Here is an 18,454-nt window from a genome sequence, read left to right as displayed (position 1 = left end):
TCAGGTTATCATAAGTACTTTTGTAACATCACAAGAGCAGTGCCAAGGTCTTCCTTCTTTATACCGTGCTCATTAAATGAAACAACCTCCTAGTGGAAAACTAGACATCTGGCATTCTACAAACGGTAACTCTACAAACAATAACTCAGGAGTTTTGTCCACTACAGCTCACCTCCATGATTTGCTCCACATATTCACGAAGGCGCTCACTTTCTTCCCTCTCTTCCTGAAGGGCATCATAATTCTTCACATACTCATTGTAGATCTAGAAAAGCAAAAGGGCATGTCATAGGCCTGTCATAAAATCAAAAATCTTGATATATATATATATATATATATTTCTTTGTTTCTTTATTTAAGTTTACTTAGACACGAATGTGGATATGTGGGAGTAAATTTAACAAGCCTGCATGGAACCCTCAAAAACAAATGTTACAATGCATAACCATCGCAAATGATAACACAATCTGCTCCTGAATTAAATTGTTGACACTAAGAAATTAGCATTTAATTTAACTGTTAGTTCTACAAAAGCCAGTTTGTAGAAAACGAAAGAGTATAACATACAAAGGAAGGTGCTAAAATCTGTGTGCCTACCTGTGTGAGTGTCATGCCAGACTTGAGCATCTTACTGGCAGCTGCCGCAGCAGGGGACAAGGCCTCGATCCCTTCTTCTGTCAGTTCTAACCCTAAAACAGCACAATCCTCACACAGTGATGTTTGTGATGAAACTTTATACTCTAAACAAATGTCCCCAGTCAAGACCAGTTTCAAGAGAAAAAAATATTTCTTTCTTTCTTCTTTTAATTGATTCTACTTTTAAATAAAAAGATAACCACTAGCATTAGGCCTCTGCAATAAAATACATATATCTGAACATGTTTAACCTAATATTGGAAAATCAACCTTTTCACGTGCAAATCGAACTTTTTATTATCTGGAAAGCAACTCTTAACAACAGAAATGCATACTATTAATTTCAAAAGAAGGTAAGTAAATAACAAAGCTAAGATACCAGAAACATGGTTTGGTTTGGATGTACCAGTTGGAGGAAATGTCAACAGATGTAAACGATATACAGTAATCACATTTACCTTTTAGTTTGGCTGTTTTCATCAAGGCATTGGCATTCTCCAGCTCTTCTACTAAAGCATTTATCCTTACGTCTACATGCAAACAAGAGAAGAAATTAAAATGCAATTCTTTATTCCTTTTCACAAGTTAGCAAACTGTATTTACTCATTTTTGACAGGTATCTTCCTTTGCCCTCAGAATATTTTGTTGACATTATAGTAGACATTATTGGTCAACTACATGAAGCAGAAGCCATCAGTATTTGGTGAGCAAAACCTCTCAATAAAGCTTTTAATTAGGGGATTATTATTATTATTCTTAGTCGACTCGTAACATTGCAGTATCTCGGAAACTGGTAAAAGTAGAAAAACCAAACTTTGGAGCCTTACTGAGGAAAATGTGAAGCAGCTTTTGGTGGTTTTGTACTGTTTTACCAGTCACGTGATTTGGCAGCCATTTTGAATTTTATTGATCAGCCAAAAAAAAATCTTCTCCACAAGGGCTAAACCTATCGAGATAAACTTTTCGTTTTTAGGTGGATCACCACACCCCGATTGTAAAAAAAGTTTGGTGTTCAAATAAGGCCAAAACTGACCCATGAACTTGGCTCAAAGGTAGGTCAATTTTATAACTGTTAAACAAACACACTATCTGGTGCTCCTTGGTGTCACGATTACAAATTTGCAAGAATTTTTTTTTGTACTGTGTGTTGTTTTCATGTTATGACCAAGAAACCAACAAAAATTTGACAAAACTGCCCGATGTAAATAACACGGGAGCTTTGACGTAGACTGCATGAAACTATTAACTGCAGTTTACCGTGGAAACAACTGTGTTCAGTACTTGGCGAATTGTACATGATGCCTGGCAGTCTAGGGTTCAAATCCCATACACGTACCGGTCCCATTTCTTGTTTTTTTTTTTTTTTCTCGAGTTTTTTCTTCTTTTTGTGTGCTTATTTCTACTATTCAGCATACAATTTATTTAGAGCGTACAGAGCCAATCCAATTGTTGCCCTCAAGCCCCAATGCACATTGTCTCTAGCTGTCTGAGGTTCAAATGCAGTTAAATCTTGCCAAACTTTTTTCTGTTTTTTTTTTCTTTTTTTTTTTTGGGAAAACTAATGCACACTAGATCTGCAGTTCAAGTCCAGTCTATTCCTTATCAGTCTTACATTATTGTTCTTAGTCAACTCATAAAATTGCAGTATCTCAAAAACTGGTAAAGGTAGAAAAACCAAACTTTGGAGTTTTAATGAGGAACATATGAAGCAACTTTTAGCGTTTTCTGCTGTTTTTCCAGTCACATGATTTTGCGGCCATTTTGAATTTTATTGATTAGCTAAAAAAAAATCTCGTCCTCCAAAACGGCTAAACCTATGGAGATAAACTTTTCCTTATGCAAATCAGGCCAAAACTGACCAATGAACTTGGCTCAAAAGTATGTTAAATTTTAAAACTGCTTAAAATCATTACACAAGCACACTATCTCGTGCCTACTGACTTCACGATTACAAATTTGCACAAATTTTTTTGTACTTTGTGTTGTTTTCATGTTTTGACCCCCAAAAATATAAATTTGACAAAACCGTTTTATGTAAATATCACGAGAGCTTCATGCTTGACTGCATGAATCTATTGACTGCAGTCTACCGTGGCAAGGGTCATCAGCTCTGCCACAATGTATTCTTTCTGTCGTCTGTTCTCAGCACGAACTTGACAACAATGTATTCCTTCTGTCTTTTGTCCTCAGGTATCAGCAGAAGATCAAAGCCACCTAATCTCTGTTATAGTCTTCTGTACTTGGCCAGTTGTAAATGATGCCTGGCAGTCTACGGCTCAAATCCAGTACATTCCCTCTACATTTTTTCTGTGTTGTTTAACCATTATCATGAACTTCATAGACATCAGGCTACCAGAAGTGGTAAAAGTCTAGTCGTGCTTTGATTTATTTGATTATTTATTTACAAATTATTTCTCAACAAATTATTAAACAACGCCTCAGGTTAAAACAGCTTTTCTTTTTTTCATAAAAGAGACAATATCAGAAATTCATCATCAACAAAAAGAAATCATTTTATACACAATACTATAAACAAACATGATTCACTGTAATCTAAAATAACTAATTTAATCCCTCAACTACAAGAGAACTAAAGTGGGGGTGGAGGGGGGGGGGGGGAAATGATGAAAGGAAATTCAGGTCAGTTTTATACTCACCTTTTTCAGCCAACTCTTCTCTGTGTTTCTCTTTGAGAGATTCAATAGACTTTTCCAGAGATTCATATGCTGAAAACAAAGAAATGCTGTATTAGGTATTTAATTTCATCCTAGTTACAGATTTCACTCTACCACTGTTTAGAACATTATGTGACACAGACAACAGGTGTTGAAATAAAAAGTTTATGAGCTTCTCAAACTTTCCTGAATGTATGATCCTGTATTCAAATCTTGTGAATTCACATTTCACATTGTTATAGTACAGAACTGATCTTGTGGCCAATGGCTTGTTAATCTGTGGTGCAGAGTAAAGACAGGGACGTGCTCACCTTGGGAGGCCTCCACACCAAGTCGTCTCAGCTCCTCAGTGGCTCTGTACAGCTCATTAGATTTGGTTTCTGCCTCTTCAGAGGCTTCCTGTATTACAATGGACAGTAATGGGTTAAACAATCTCCATGGTTACCATGGTTTCCATCTCTGCTGACCATCACTTACACCACATTCTTTACAGGAGGAAGTAAACAACAACAACAACGATTTGGTTTCACCATCTTGTGAACTGGAGAAAGTGAAGTCAAAAGCCTTTGCACAGTACAGAGGCCATTGGATTATAACACATCCATACCATACTCAACAGAACATTAAAACTTGCTGCATAGAATAATAAATGAATAGAATGTAAAAATCTTACTTTATAAAGGTTGGCAAGCCTCTTTTGTGACTCTAATTCAACTTGAACTGTTCTTCACTTTGAGCATAGCTCTCTGCAGCCTGTAAAGAATTTCCAGAAATACATGGTACAATCCAAACCCTTGGGCGCTGGAAGCAAACCCTCTACCTTAACCAGAGGCAAAGACTGGAAAACAGTTCAGCAGATTACTGTTTATTTAAATCCCCCATATTATCATGTAGACATATTATCTTGCTCCTACTTTCATGCAACTATAAAGTATTCTGTCCACAAAAAACTGACGTTTTTCTCATTATCCACATGTACACAACAAAAAATTGACGTTTTTCTCATTATCCAGAAGTCCACAACAAAAAACTGACGTTTTTCTCATTATCCACGAGTCCACAACAAAAAACTGACGTTTTTCTCATTATCCGCAAGTCCACAACAAAAAACTGACGTTTTTCTCATTATCCACGAGTCCAAAACAAAAACTGACGTTTTCTCATTATCCACAAGTCCACAACAAAAAACTGATGTTTTTCTCATTATCCAAAAGTCCACAACAAAACTGACGTTTTTCTCATTATCCACAAGTCCACAATGAAGGAAAATAGACTGATAACTCACATCCTTTTGCTTCTCAATGAGCTCGTTGATTCTCCTGGCCAAACTTTCCTTCTCACTCCTCAGGCTGTCCACGATATCCTGAAGCAGGTTGGCCTGCAGAAAACAAACACTCATTCACAAGTTTAATCACAACTTATCACAGTGAAACTTTCTTAGTTTTGACTCCTATCACCAAAACTCTCTTTTCAACCAAACAGTAAATTAGATACTCATTTTTTTCAGTATAAAATAATCAAACGCATTAAGTCAGCATTACATTTATTTATTATTTGATTGAGTGTTTAACATCGTACTAAAAAAAACTTACTTATTCAATGGCAGACAGTTTTATGAACTGTGAAAACCAAAGTGCCCAGAGGAGAGCACTAGCCTTTGGCAATGTAGCCTTGTACATTATGTTGGTGGAAGACAAGTGGTCTTCAAATGATACACAACTGCTCAACTGGCCTCATAAAGCTACTGACTGTTTACTGTCACAAAGCATCAAGTGGGGAACCTTCCCTGTCCAAGACTGGGATAGAGCTCATGCCCCATGTGTCTCATGGTTAGAAGACCTTATACTACAAACCACATCTCAGTGTCTTTGAGCATGTTGCTCACCATGCTGTAGCCTTGTGCACCGGATGTCTGCATGAGCCAGGAATCTGCCTGTGAGTCAAATGTCCCCTGAGACCTGGTCCCTTTGTTCCCCTGAGACCTGGTCCCTTTGTTCCCCTGAGACCTGGTCCCTTTGTTCCCCTGAGACCTGGTCCCTTTGGTCCCTGAGACCTGGTCCCTTTGGTCCCTGAGACCTGGTCCCTTTGTTCCCCAGAGACCTGGTCCCTTTGTTCCCCTGAGACCTGGTCCCTTTGTTCTCCTGAGACCTGGTCCCTTTGGTCCCTGAGACCTGGTCCCTTTGGCCCCTGAGACCTGGTCCCTTGGTCCCTGAGACATGCTTGTGAGTCAAATATCCCTGAGACCTGGTCCCTTTGTTCCCCTGAGACCTGGCCCCTTTGTTCCCCTGAGACATGCTTGTGAGTCAAATATCCCCTGAGACCTGGTCCCTTTGTTCCCCTGAGACCTGGCCCCTTTGTTCCCCTGAGACCTGGTCCCTTTGTTCCCCTGAGACCTGGTCTCTCTGGTCCCTGAGACCTGGTCCCTTTGGTCCCTGAGACCTGGTCCCTCTGGTCCCTGAGACCTGGTCCCTTTGCACAATTTTCGTGTAAATGTTTAATGGATGAGAGGACACAACACTTTGGATTCATGTAGTTCTAGATCAGTGTCTTATAAAACTGCAATTAACATCCCTGGATTATTTTTCAGCCATGGTACTAGGAGTGTATAACAATCTACTTATCATTAAACGCAGGGACGGAAATTAGAAGTAAAGCCGACAGGACAATTGTCCTCTTGATCCCTAAAAGTTACCGGACATTTTTGCAACTCACAGAGCAAAATTTTTACGCACTGAACTGTTGGCCAATATAAGAATAAATGCACTGAGTTTGTACTTGGTTTTGACATGTAGCTGTCTTTATAACTGACCTGGAGGGTTATTTTCGTTCAATGTAATTTTCACACTTTTCGCAATGCATCGCTTCCAATCTTTCTTGAAATATCATCACCTAGCTGACGCCGTTGTTAGATTAGCATCATCATTTGGGTCGGTTCATTAGTTGATATCTTGGTAAACCCAAATTTAAGTAGGCTGGTAGGTTTGAGGGACCGACATTTTTTGTTTCGCTGCCGATGCCGATGACTAACATATTCCTCCAGTCCCTGTGAACTTCACGTCACGATATGCGCCTTGCATCTCTTTACTCAATGAAAAGCCACAGGAACAGGGTAATCCATGTTCGTAACAGGGAAAGTCTCGCACAGGAAGTCTGATACATTTCATAGAAACACGATTTTCAGATGAATCGATGATTTGAAGTAATTTGACGTTTTCTTACAAATAAAAGGCACCGCTACGAATCCACTCGAATGTCAGTCGGGGAAAAAGACGGAAGTAACAAAATTTCATGTATATGCAAGTTTTCATCGCCAAATCCTCAACCGGACATTTGTTAGTGCTTCACATAACCATTTTTGGGCCAGACATCCAACAAGTCAATGGTAATTTGGAACCGTGTAAAGTCATGGCCAAAAAACTAGCAGAGCCTGGGTTTGAACCTACAGCCTCACTGACTACAGGCTTGTTGATTTTTGTCACAGAAAAAATTGTCTCCGCGAGGACACCTTAAATCTGCGAGGCTTTTTCCTTCAAAATGTGGCAAAATGGTGTGCACTTCACACAGCAGTCCATATAACCAGTCTTTATCTTTGGTCATGCAAAGAATCTGGAGTAATCTATCATTCAAGTGAAACTCACACATGTAGTAAACTTGACCCTTTGGGTCACAAAATAAATCTACACATAGTATTTCATTTTATATTAGACAATATCTGGAGCAGTTATGGTACAGGAATCAAAGTTCAATGGATGGACAGACAGAACCGTACACCCAAACTAGATGTCTGTTTTGTTGAAGAGTGGGATAATAAATATGTGCAGAGTTAAAATTTTTGAAAGGGTTTGTTTTTTTACAAAGGCTCTTTAATAAATGGTAGCATTTCACACCACTCACAGAATGCGTTTTCTCATCCAGTTGACTTTGCAGCTCCAGTAAACTTGATGACTACAAAATAAAAACATTAAAGCATTAACAATACATCAAAATCTGGCAGACAAAATTACCATTTATCACCTGGCCTGCAACAAATATTAGAAAACATGCAACTTCTTCAATGTGATATCTCACTGTAAGATGACTTGGTGAGAAAGAAAAATCACCTTAGGCCTTAAGTTGTCAGTATTTCATACGCATTACCAAGACCCTAATTTCTCATTTAAGTTCACAATACAAAGATGAGCTATGACAGATAAAGACCTTACAGGGTGATAAAGACCTTACAGGGTGATAAAGATCTTACAGGGTGATAAAGATCTTACAGGGTGATAAAGACCTTACAGGGTGATAAAGATCTTACAGGGTGATAAAGACCTTACAGGGTGATAAAAACCTTACAGGGTGATAAAGACCTTACAGGGTGATAAAGATCTTACAGGGTGATAAAGACCTTACAGGGTGATAAAGACCTTACAGGGTGATAAAAACCTTACAGGGTGATAAAGATCTTACAGGGTGATAAAAACCTTACAGGGTGATAAAGATCTTACAGGGTGATAAAGATCTTACAGGGTGATAAAGACCTTACAGGGTGATAAAGATCTTACAGGGTGATAAAGATCTTACAGGGTGATAAAAACCTTACAGGGTGATAAAGATCTTACAGGGTGATAAAGATCTTACAGGGTGATAAAGATCTTACAGGGTGATAAAAACCTTACAGGGTGATAAAGATCTTACAGGGTGATAAAAACCTTACAGGGTGATAAAAACCTTACAGGGTGATAAAGATCTTACAGGGTGATAAAGATCTTACAGGGTGATAAAAATCTTACAGGGTGATAAAGATCCTACAGGGTGATAAAGATCTTACAGGGTGATAAAGATCTTACAGGGTGATAAAGACCTTACAGGGTGATAAAGATCCTACAGGGTGATAAAGATCTTACAGGGTGATAAAGATCTTACAGGGTGATAAAGACCTTACAGGGTGATAAAGATCCTACAGGGTGATAAAGACCTTACAGGGTGATAAAGATCTTACAGGGTGATAAAAACCTTACAGGGTGATAAAGATCTTACAGGGTGATAAAGATCTTACAGGGTGATAAAGACCTTACAGGGTGATAAAGATCTTACACAGTATATCCTCAGAATATCTCATACACAACCAGCATCCTTATCTAAAACTTGCACTTTTCAATTACATGTAACAGTGTATTTCTCCAACATTTTCACATGTTTGAAAGGTGTTTGTTCAAGTATATTCTGAAGGCAATATTCTGTGTAGACTGATAAAATTATACTTTTTGTGAAACCCTGAAACAGGCCAACCCAACCAATGTAGTTTTGTCTCTGAAATCAAATTAAGAATGTGCATTAATTGCACTGAAAGCTGCTGGTTCATGTGTGAAAAGGTTGAAGAATTAGGGCACTTATTTGAATAATAATCTTATTTAGATAAAGACGATGAGATTTGTGGGTGGTTCACAGCACTCAGCCTAATACCTCATAACTTTCCCACATACAACACTGAACGTCGCTATAAAAACCATAAAGCTCATCACAAGGTGTTCTCTTTGAAGTACAGAAGACGATCAAAACTTCTGCTCCTTGAGGTGTGGCTATTACCTGATCTTTCCTGATGTTCATCAAGTCGTTACTCTTCTTGTCCAGTTCTGTCTTCAGCCATTCAACCTGCTGCTTCAACATCTCATTCTCCTGCTCCGAACGTTTCTCTCTGTACTGCAATATCAACCAGCATTTACTTCTTCAGCACTACACATAAAACTGATTCTATTGGTGTTCATTGCCATATTCAGATTTGGCAATGAAGTCAGAATGTGTACTTCTGGATCAAAACCAAAGAATCCTGCAAAAGAGCTTCTACAGCTGCCAAGCTTGCTACAGTATATAAGTATTTCAGTCATCACTTTCCTCTATAATTATCTGATTAGCAGGTTTATTGTTCCTAAGTTCAATGGAAACTACATAAACTGGGTATAGCACATTGAAAAACCACCATCTACATAATAACTTTTGAAAGCTTTCTGACAATTTCCCAGGAAATGTTCACATTACCAGTATTTTCCTATACACATAAACACAATAAATTCAGTGTCATGTGGTTTCTTTATTAAGAACATATAGTAATTTTTTTTCATAATACTGTCCGAATTAAAATGAAACTCCTACGGGAAAAAGTTTAATATGTGAGGGCACATACACTGCAGATGTGTTTTCGAAGGTTAACATACGTGAAATTCTGCAAAAATGTATGTTTCCGTTGACAACTTAACCCATCCTTTCACATGTGACTTGCTTTATATGGTGGTTTACCTTTACACAGATGTGAGGGTGTGTAAAATCCACACTAACCTTGGCCATGACATCCTGACTCTGAATCTCCTCCAGCTTGGCCAATGCCTCACATTTTGCACTGTTTGCTGCTGACAACTTCTCTCCAAGGCTCTTCCATTCTTCTGTAAGGGGAGATAACCACGCTCTCAGCAATTCATTGTACACAACATGCAATGTACATGTATGAAAGTATTGCTCACTTCAGCCAATATATATGGAATTGTAGCAGGAATACTGAGTTTCTTTTTTTCACATGGTTACACCATTTAATGAACATACTTCATTTATCCAAAAGAAATGTAATATTCTACTTTCAGCACTACTAATATCCGTCCCAAATGTTAGAAGTATTAGGGCAGATCTTCTTTCACACATTTCAGTAACAGCTGTTCTTAAAATCATATTTTTCCAGCAAATAACTACTCATGTCATATTTTTAGATGCATGAACTGTTCTGATCAAAAAGATGCAAAATTACCCCCCCCCCCCAAAGGCTGATGTTTGTCCATCCCCAACAGAATTAAAGCCTTCTCTGACAGTGATTTAGATAATCTCAAAAATAAAAATCCCAATAAAAACTTGGACACTTCTTCGGACAGCTGATAGGGATATGCCCAGCCAGTCCTCATGACATGTTGTATTACCACTGAGCCAGTCATCATGACATGTTGTATTACCACTGAGCCAGTCATCATGACATGATGCATTACCACTGAGCCAGTCATCATGACATGTTGTATTACCACTGAGCCAGTCATCATGACATGTTGTATTACCACTGAACCAGTCATCATGACATGATGCATTACCACTGAGCCAGTCATCATGACATGATGCATTACCACTGAGCCAGTCATCATGACATGTTGTATTACCACTGAGCCAGTCATCAGGACATGATGCATTGCCACTGAGCCAGTCATCATGACATGATGCATTACCACTGAGCCAGTCATCATGACATGTTGTATTACCACTGAGCTAGTCATCATGACATGTTGTATTACCACTGAGGCAGTCATCAGGACATGATGCATTACCACTGAGCCAGTCATCATGACATGTTGTATTACCACTGAGCCAGTCATCATGACATGATGCATTACCACTGAGCCAGTCATCATGACATGTTGTATTACCACTGAGCCAGTCATCATGACATGATGCATTACCACTGAGCCAGTCATCATGACATGTTGTATTACCACTCAGCTAGTCATCATGACATGTTGTATTACCACTGAGGCAGTCATCATGACATGTTGTATTACCACTGAACTAGTCATCATGACATGATGCATTACCACTGAGCCAGTCATCATGACATGTTGTATTACCACTGAGGCAGTCATCATGACATGTTGTATTACCACTGAGCTAGTCATCATGACATGTTGTATTACCACTGAGGCAGTCATCATGACATGTTGTATTACCACTGAACTAGTCATCATGACATGCTGTATTACGACAGAGTCTGTCATCATGATATGTTGTATTTCTATTGAGCCAGTCATCATCATAATGTGTTGTATCACTATTTGAGCCAATCATCATGACATCTTACATGTATAGCACGCCAGTGCGGCACAACGACCCAGGAGCCTCTGAAGTGAGTTCAAGTCCAGCTCATGCTGGCTTTCTCTCCAGCCGTATGTGGGAAGGTCTGTCAGCAACATGCGGAGGGTAGTGGGTTGCCCCTGAGTTCTGCACAATTTCGTCCCACTTTAATGCTGGCTGCCGTTCTATAAGGGAAATATTCTAGAGTACTGTGTAAAACACTAATCAAATCAGTAAATACATGAATATTATCACTGATCTAACCATCATAACATATTACCATTGAGCCAGTCTATTTCTTTGGTTTTCTTCTCCAGGAGCACGGCCAGGTCCCTTTTCTCGGCCTCCAGGTTCTCATTACTACGAGTGAGTCGCAGCTACAACACAGAGAGCACACAGTATTAGTGAGTCACAGCTAGAACACACAGCACAGTGAGTGAGCCACAGCTACAATGCACAGAGTTAGTGACCCAAAGCTACAATGCAGAGTGCACACACAATGAGTAAGCCTACACCTACCACACACAACATACACGCAGTGAGTGAGCCACAGCTACATTACAGGCAGCACATATGGTGAGTGATCCACAGCTACTTCAGTGAGAGCACACACAGTGAGTGAGCCACAGCTACATCTCTGAGAGCACACACAGTGATGGAGCCACAGCTACATTACAGGCAGCACATATGGTGAGTGAGCCACAGAGAGCACACATGGTGAGTGATCCACAGCTACATCAGTGAGAGCACACACAGTGAGGGAGCCACAGCTACATCAGTGAGAGCACACACAGCGAGGGAGCCACAGCTACATTTCTGAGTGCACACACAGTGAGGGAGCCACAGCTACAACACTGAGTTCACACACAGTGAGGGAGCCAGAGATACATGACTGAGAGCAAACACAGTTAGGGAGCCACAGCTACAACACAGAGGGCACATACAGCTCCAACACAAATAGCAAAGTCCATGAGTGAGCCATAGCTACAACACAGAGAGCACACACAGTTCATTTTTACTGAGATTTCAAAACAAACTCATACTACCACTAAACTTCATAAGGTACCTGATAAACTTTAACTATGTGAGGAGGAAAAATTAATGCCACCCCATAGCCAAATATACATCTACCACCTTACAAAAGTCACACCCCACAGCTAAATATACATGTACCACCTTACATTGGTGACAACCCATAGCTGAATATACATGTACCACCTTACAAAGGTGACAACCCATAGCTGAATATACATGTACCACCTTACAAAAGTGACACCCCACAGCTGAATATACATGTACCACCTTACAAAAGTGAGACCCCATAACTGAATATACATGTACCACCTTACAAAAGTGAGACCCCATACCTGAATATACATGTACCACCTTACAAAGGTGACAACCCATAGCTGAATATACATGTACCACCTTACAAAGGTGACAACCCATAGCTGAATATACATGTACCACCTTACAAAAGTGACACCCCATAGCTGAATATACATGTACCACCTTACAAAAGTGACACCCCATAACCGAATATACCTGTACCACCTTACAAAAGTGACACCCCATAGCTGAATATACATGTACCACCTTACAAAGGTGACAACCCATAGCTGAATATACATGTACCACCTTACAAAAGTGACACCCCATAGCTGAATATACATGTACCACCTTACAAAAGTGACACCCCATAGCTGAATATACATGTACCACCTTACCACCATACAAAAGTTCAGCACAACCTACCTGTGTTGACAAATTCTCCTGTTCTGTGTCCTCCAAGGTCTGTAACTTCTTACTGGCAGCTTCATATTTCTCCTCTATTTAAAGACAGAAAATTACATGCATAAGAAAGACAAGACAGAGCAATCATATGTTTTACGAAGACATTAAATGACATCCACATACACACGTACAGAGGTTTTTCAAAATATCAGTGGTACTACTGGCAAAGTATTTTTTGTCTTAGCTTTCTAGTTTATACGTGTGTTTACTCACCTGAAATTCATTTACTGTTTTATTTCATGTGGTTGAATGCTGCTCTTAAGGAAAATCCCTTACGCTATGGTGATCATAGCCAAACCACTGCCACTCTTAAAGGTGAGACAATACAACAGACATGGAGAACTGTCCCTTTTCTCTTTTGTTTTTGGGGTGTTCTTAAACTAGGGGGACAGATTATATCTTGAGTGCCATAATATAGAAATCAAACCAACCTGCGGCCAATCTTGCCTTCACTCACGATTATATGCCACAGCGGCCAGAATTACCAATGTAGGAAATCAAGTGCTCAAACTGGAGTACATACCTAGTTCAGCAAGTTGTGTGGTTAACCTGTTAGCTTTTTCTGCCTCAGACTGTAGCTTGCTGTTGCTCTCAACCAACTGTTTCTCAATGTCAAAATACTGTTGTTCTGTGAACACAAGGATTGGATGTTATAGTATTATACATGTATCAGCAGGGGGCCTCCGTGGCTCAGTTGGTTAGCGCGCTAGCACAGCGTGATGACCCAGGAGTCTCTCACCAATGCGGTCGCTGTGAGTTCAAGTCCAGCTCATGCTGGCTTCCTCTCCAGTCGCAAGTGGGAAAGTCTGTCAGCAACCTGCGGATGGTCGTGGGTTTCCCCAGGGTTGACAGGGCTGTGATACTATACATCATCACAGCCTCCCAGAGCTAGCATTTTACTATTTTCAGCTGTAGGTTACATGTACAACAATATCAAGGGCCCTTGCAGCAGTTGTTGTTGAGTGAGTGAGTGAGTGAGTGAGTGAGTGAGTGAGTGAGTGAGTGAGTGAAAATTTTAAAGTCACTTTCAACAATATTTCAGTTTTATCGCAACAATAAAACGTGAAGTAGTCAATCTACTACAGATAAGTCATTTACTAATCAGTCAAAAAAGGACATCAGAAGCAATATAACTATGTAATAAAACCATAAAAGTCTAAACCATAAAAGTGAGGGTGTGTAATGCCAAACTAATGGTAGGATGAACATTCATGACAAAAACCTGGTTAAAATTAAAAAAAAAGTAGTCTGCATATGTAGAATAGTGCACTTACTATGCAACTAACAGTTCATTTCACTTTAGATTCACATTTCACATTCAATTGGGCTGCATTGAGAAAAATAAAGTTTGGCTTCTAACAACATGCGAGTATCTGGAAGTCGGGTCTAACTACACAAAAAAGCCTATTTTGAAGTAAACGACTTTCTGAGAAAGTGGCTAAGGGTATAGAAAAGTATTTTTCTGTGATGGGGCGCGTAGTTATAAGCTAGGAGTGGTTTCAGATTAAATCGTAAAAAAAGATCAGGTCAGATTGACGTTGTTGTTGAAGCACATTACACACGATCATTCTATTCTGAATGATACTAGCAATGTTTTATGAGAGAAATAAACTATAATTTGGAATGGGCTTGAGTGTTTAACTGGCTGAAAGGTATTAAATAACCAACGACAAGAAAGAAAGTGATCCTGGTAGGTTGGATAAGCTACTAATGGTGTAGGTAAACCAGGGCAGCTCCTTTTTCTTCTCTGTTGTTTGATCTCAAAATGGGAGTGAGGGAAGCTCAGCGCACTTTACTATGGCCTCACTCGATACAAATTCTGATATTCAGAGGCTGAACTTGAACAAGGTGAAATAAATATATTGTTTAAATCAGCGAAAAAGGCGCAGTTTTCATAACTATTCTAACCTCTTGTTGTTGTTGTTTTTGGCTGCTTGGTAATCACCTGTGTCAATTAAAAGAGTGCCAAGAAGGAACGGAGGAAGATTTGTCGTTGAGGTCAGTTTCGTTAATCATTACAAAATCTTGCATGTTATAAACAACTCTTCTTCCGCAAACGAAAACTGTGTGTTTGTAATAATGATTAAGCATTGTTGTTGTTGTTGTACGGCATGTGCCGAATGATATGCACATCGTGGGGGACTTACCAGAGTTTACTCGAAGTTTTTCATAATTCGTCTTCAACTCCTCGATTTGGGCTATTTGACCATTTAAATGACTATCAATTTTTTCAACGACACTCTCAGATAAAGCAGACAACTCGGACTGATCAATGATGTTTGAAAGCAGCCCGCTACCCGCCATGTTGTCCGCTGCGATGTGGGTAAAATCCGGGCAAGCACTTTCAGTTAGCCTAATTCCGATTATCTCCCCTTAACATTTTACTCGTGATGAGTGTCATTTTTCCAGATAGCCCGGCCAGATAGACTCTATTTAGTACCGGTACATACAGATCAGCCAGATGGACTGTGCTTGGTAGATAGAACCCAGCCAGACAAACTGTGCTTAGTACTGGTACATAGAGCCCAGTCAGACGGGCCGTACTTGGTACATAAAGCCCAGCCAGACAGACTATACTTGGTACACAGAGCACAGCCAGACGGATTGAACTTGGTACACAGAGCCCAGCCGGATTCCATGGGCTGCACTCGGTACATAAAGCCCAGCCAGTTGAGCTGTATTTGGTACATAGAGCCAAACCAAATGTGCTGTACTTTGTACACAGAGTTGGATGCCATGGGCTGCACTCGGTACATAAAGCCCAGCCAGATGGACTGTACATCGTACATAGAGCCCAACCAGACGGACTGTACTTGGTACATAGAGCCAAGCCAGATGGACTGTACTTGGTAGATAGAACCCAGCCAGATGAGCTGTACTTAATATATAGAGCCCAGCCAGGCAGGCTGTACTTGGTACATAGAGCCCAACCAGATGGGCTGTGCTTGATCAGTCAGATGGACTGTACTTGGTACATACAGCCCAGCCATGTTGGCTGTGCTTTGTACATAGAGCCCAGCCATATGGGCTGTACTTTATACATAAAGCCCAGCCAGATGGGCTGCACTTGGTACACAGAGCAAAGCTAGATGACCTGTACTTGGTACATAGAGCCCAACCAGATGGGCTGTACTTCGTACATAGAGCCCAACCAGATGGGCTGCACTTGGTACACAGAGCCCAGCTAGATGACATGTACTTGGTACATAGAGCCCAACCAGATGGGCTGTACTTCGTACATAGAGCCCATCTGATGTACTGTACTTGGTAGATAGAGCCCAGTCAGATGGACTGTACTTGGTAGATAGAGCCCAGTCAGACTGGCTGTACTTGGCACATAGAGCCGAGTCAGACTGGCTGTACTTGGCACAGCCCAGTCAGACAGGCACATAGAGCCCAACCAGATGAACTGTACAGGGGTACGTAGAGCCCAGTCAGATGGAGTGTACTTGGTACGTAGAGCCCAGCCAGGTTGGCTGTACTTGGTACACAGAACCTAGTCAGACGGGCTGTACTTCTTACATAGAGCTCAGCCAGACGGGCTGTACTTTATACATAAAGCCCAAACGGAAGGACTGTACTTGATACATAGAACCCAACCAAATAGGCTGTACTTGATACATGGAGCCCAGTCACACGGACTGTGCCTGATACATAGAACCCAACCAGATGGTCAGTACTTGGTACATAGAGCCCAGCCATTTGAGCTGTACTTGGTACATAGAGCCCAGTCAGACAGGCTCTACAGGGCAAATAGAACCGAACCAGATGGGTTGTACTTGGTACAAAGAGCTCAACCAGACGGGTGGTACTTGTTACATAGAGCCCAGCCAGATGGGCTCTACTTTATACGTAAAGCCCTGCCAGATGGGCTGCACTTGGTAATAGAGCCCAGCCAGATGGGCTATACTTGGTACAAAGAGCCCAGTCAGTCGGGCTGTATCTGGCGGATAGAGCCCAGCCAGATGGGCTGTACTTGGTACACAGAGCACAGCCAGACGGATTGAACTTGGTACATAGAGCCCAGCCAGATGGACTGTACTAGGTACATAGAGCCCAGTCAGATGGGCTGCACTCGGTACATAGAGCCCACTTAGATGAGCTGTACTTGGTACATAGAGCCAAACCAAATGTGCTGTACTTTGTACACAAAGTCTATCCAGATGGACTGTACATCGCACATAGAGCCCAGCCAGACGGACTGTACTTGATACATACAGCCCAGCCATATGGACTGTACATCGTACATAGAACCTAGCCAGGTGAGCTGTACTTAATACATAGAGCCCAGCCAGACGGGCTGTATTTGGTACATAGAGCCCAGTCAGACAGGCTGTACTTGGCACATAGAGCCCAGTCAGACAGGCTGTACATGGCACACAGAGCCCAACTAGTTGGGCTGTACGTGGAACATAGAGCCCAACCAGATGGGCTGTGCTTGGTCAGTCAGATGAACTGTACTTGGTACGTACAGCCCAGCCATGTTGGCTGTACTTGGCCCAGCCATGTTGGCTGTACTTGGTACATAGAGCCCAACCAGATGGGCTGTGCTTTATACATAAAGCCCAGCCAGATGGGCTGCACTTGGTACACAGAGCCCAGCCAGATGAGCTGTATTTAGTAGATAGAGCTCAGCCAGATGGGCTGTAATTGGTACATAGAGCACACCCAGATGGGCTGTACTTGGTACATAGAACCTAGTCAGATGGACTGTATTTGGTAGACAGAGCCCAGTCAGATGGGCTGCAGTTGGTACATAGAGCCCAGTCAGACGGGAGTGTACTTGGTATGTGGAGCCCAGCTAGGTTGGCTGTACTTGGTACACAGAGCCTAATCAGACGGGCTGTACTTGTTACATAGAACCCAGTCAGGCGGGCTGTTCTTGGTACATAGAGCCCAGTCAGTCGGGCTCTACCTGGCACATAGAGCCCAGCCAGATGGGCTGTACTTGGTACGTAGAACCCAGGCAGGTTCGCTGTTCTTGGTACACAGAGCCTAGTCAGATGGACTGTACTCTGTACAGATGGGCCCATTCAAACAGGTTGTACTTGTTACATAGAGCCCAGTCAGATGGGCTGTACTTGGTACATAGAGCCCAACCAGATGGACTGTACTTGATCTATAAAGCCCAGCCAGGTGGGCTGCACTTGGTGGATAGAGGCCAGCCGTATGGGCTGTACCTGGTATATAGAGCCCAGTCAGACAGACTGTACTTGGCACATAGAGGCCATCCAGATGGGCTGTACTTGCTACATAGAGCCCTGTCAGAGGGGCTGTACTTGCTACATAGAGCCCTGTCAGAGGGGCTGTACTTGCTACATAGTGCCCAGCACAGATTCCGAGGAAAATTTCACCTATATGTGGGCATTCCTTCACAACACGATTATGTCATAATACCTGGTACAGGTATGTATAGTGATCCATTCGAAAGTCAGTTGATTTCAAAGACTGCACAGACAAAGCTTCATCTAACAGTAACTGACCATACAGCT

General features: G+C 41.3%; 1 protein-coding gene across 1 annotated transcript in view; it reads right to left on the bottom strand.

Annotated features, from left to right (window-relative positions):
• Positions 1 to 15,266, bottom strand: part of LOC135469731 (nucleoprotein TPR-like) — a 75,337-nt gene extending 60,071 nt beyond the window's left edge. The window contains exons 1-15 of the mRNA XM_064748297.1: positions 15,110 to 15,266; positions 13,486 to 13,590; positions 12,924 to 12,997; positions 11,449 to 11,545; positions 9,627 to 9,730; positions 8,880 to 8,993; positions 7,206 to 7,256; positions 4,597 to 4,689; positions 4,027 to 4,064; positions 3,789 to 3,852; positions 3,623 to 3,710; positions 3,294 to 3,362; positions 1,095 to 1,166; positions 598 to 689; positions 173 to 265 (exon numbers count right to left, since the gene is read on the bottom strand). Coding sequence (XP_064604367.1) covers positions 173 to 265; positions 598 to 689; positions 1,095 to 1,166; positions 3,294 to 3,362; positions 3,623 to 3,710; positions 3,789 to 3,852; positions 4,027 to 4,064; positions 4,597 to 4,689; positions 7,206 to 7,256; positions 8,880 to 8,993; positions 9,627 to 9,730; positions 11,449 to 11,545; positions 12,924 to 12,997; positions 13,486 to 13,590; positions 15,110 to 15,266 — 1,311 coding nt within the window. The remainder of the gene's footprint in view (positions 1 to 172; positions 266 to 597; positions 690 to 1,094; positions 1,167 to 3,293; positions 3,363 to 3,622; positions 3,711 to 3,788; positions 3,853 to 4,026; positions 4,065 to 4,596; positions 4,690 to 7,205; positions 7,257 to 8,879; positions 8,994 to 9,626; positions 9,731 to 11,448; positions 11,546 to 12,923; positions 12,998 to 13,485; positions 13,591 to 15,109) is intronic.
• Positions 15,267 to 18,454: the final 3,188 nt, after the last annotated feature.

Source organism: Liolophura sinensis, chromosome 7, assembly GCF_032854445.1.
Source record: "Liolophura sinensis isolate JHLJ2023 chromosome 7, CUHK_Ljap_v2, whole genome shotgun sequence".
NCBI classification, from domain to species: domain Eukaryota; kingdom Metazoa; phylum Mollusca; class Polyplacophora; order Chitonida; family Chitonidae; genus Liolophura; species Liolophura sinensis.
This window is presented reverse-complemented; position numbering and strand designations above follow the sequence as displayed.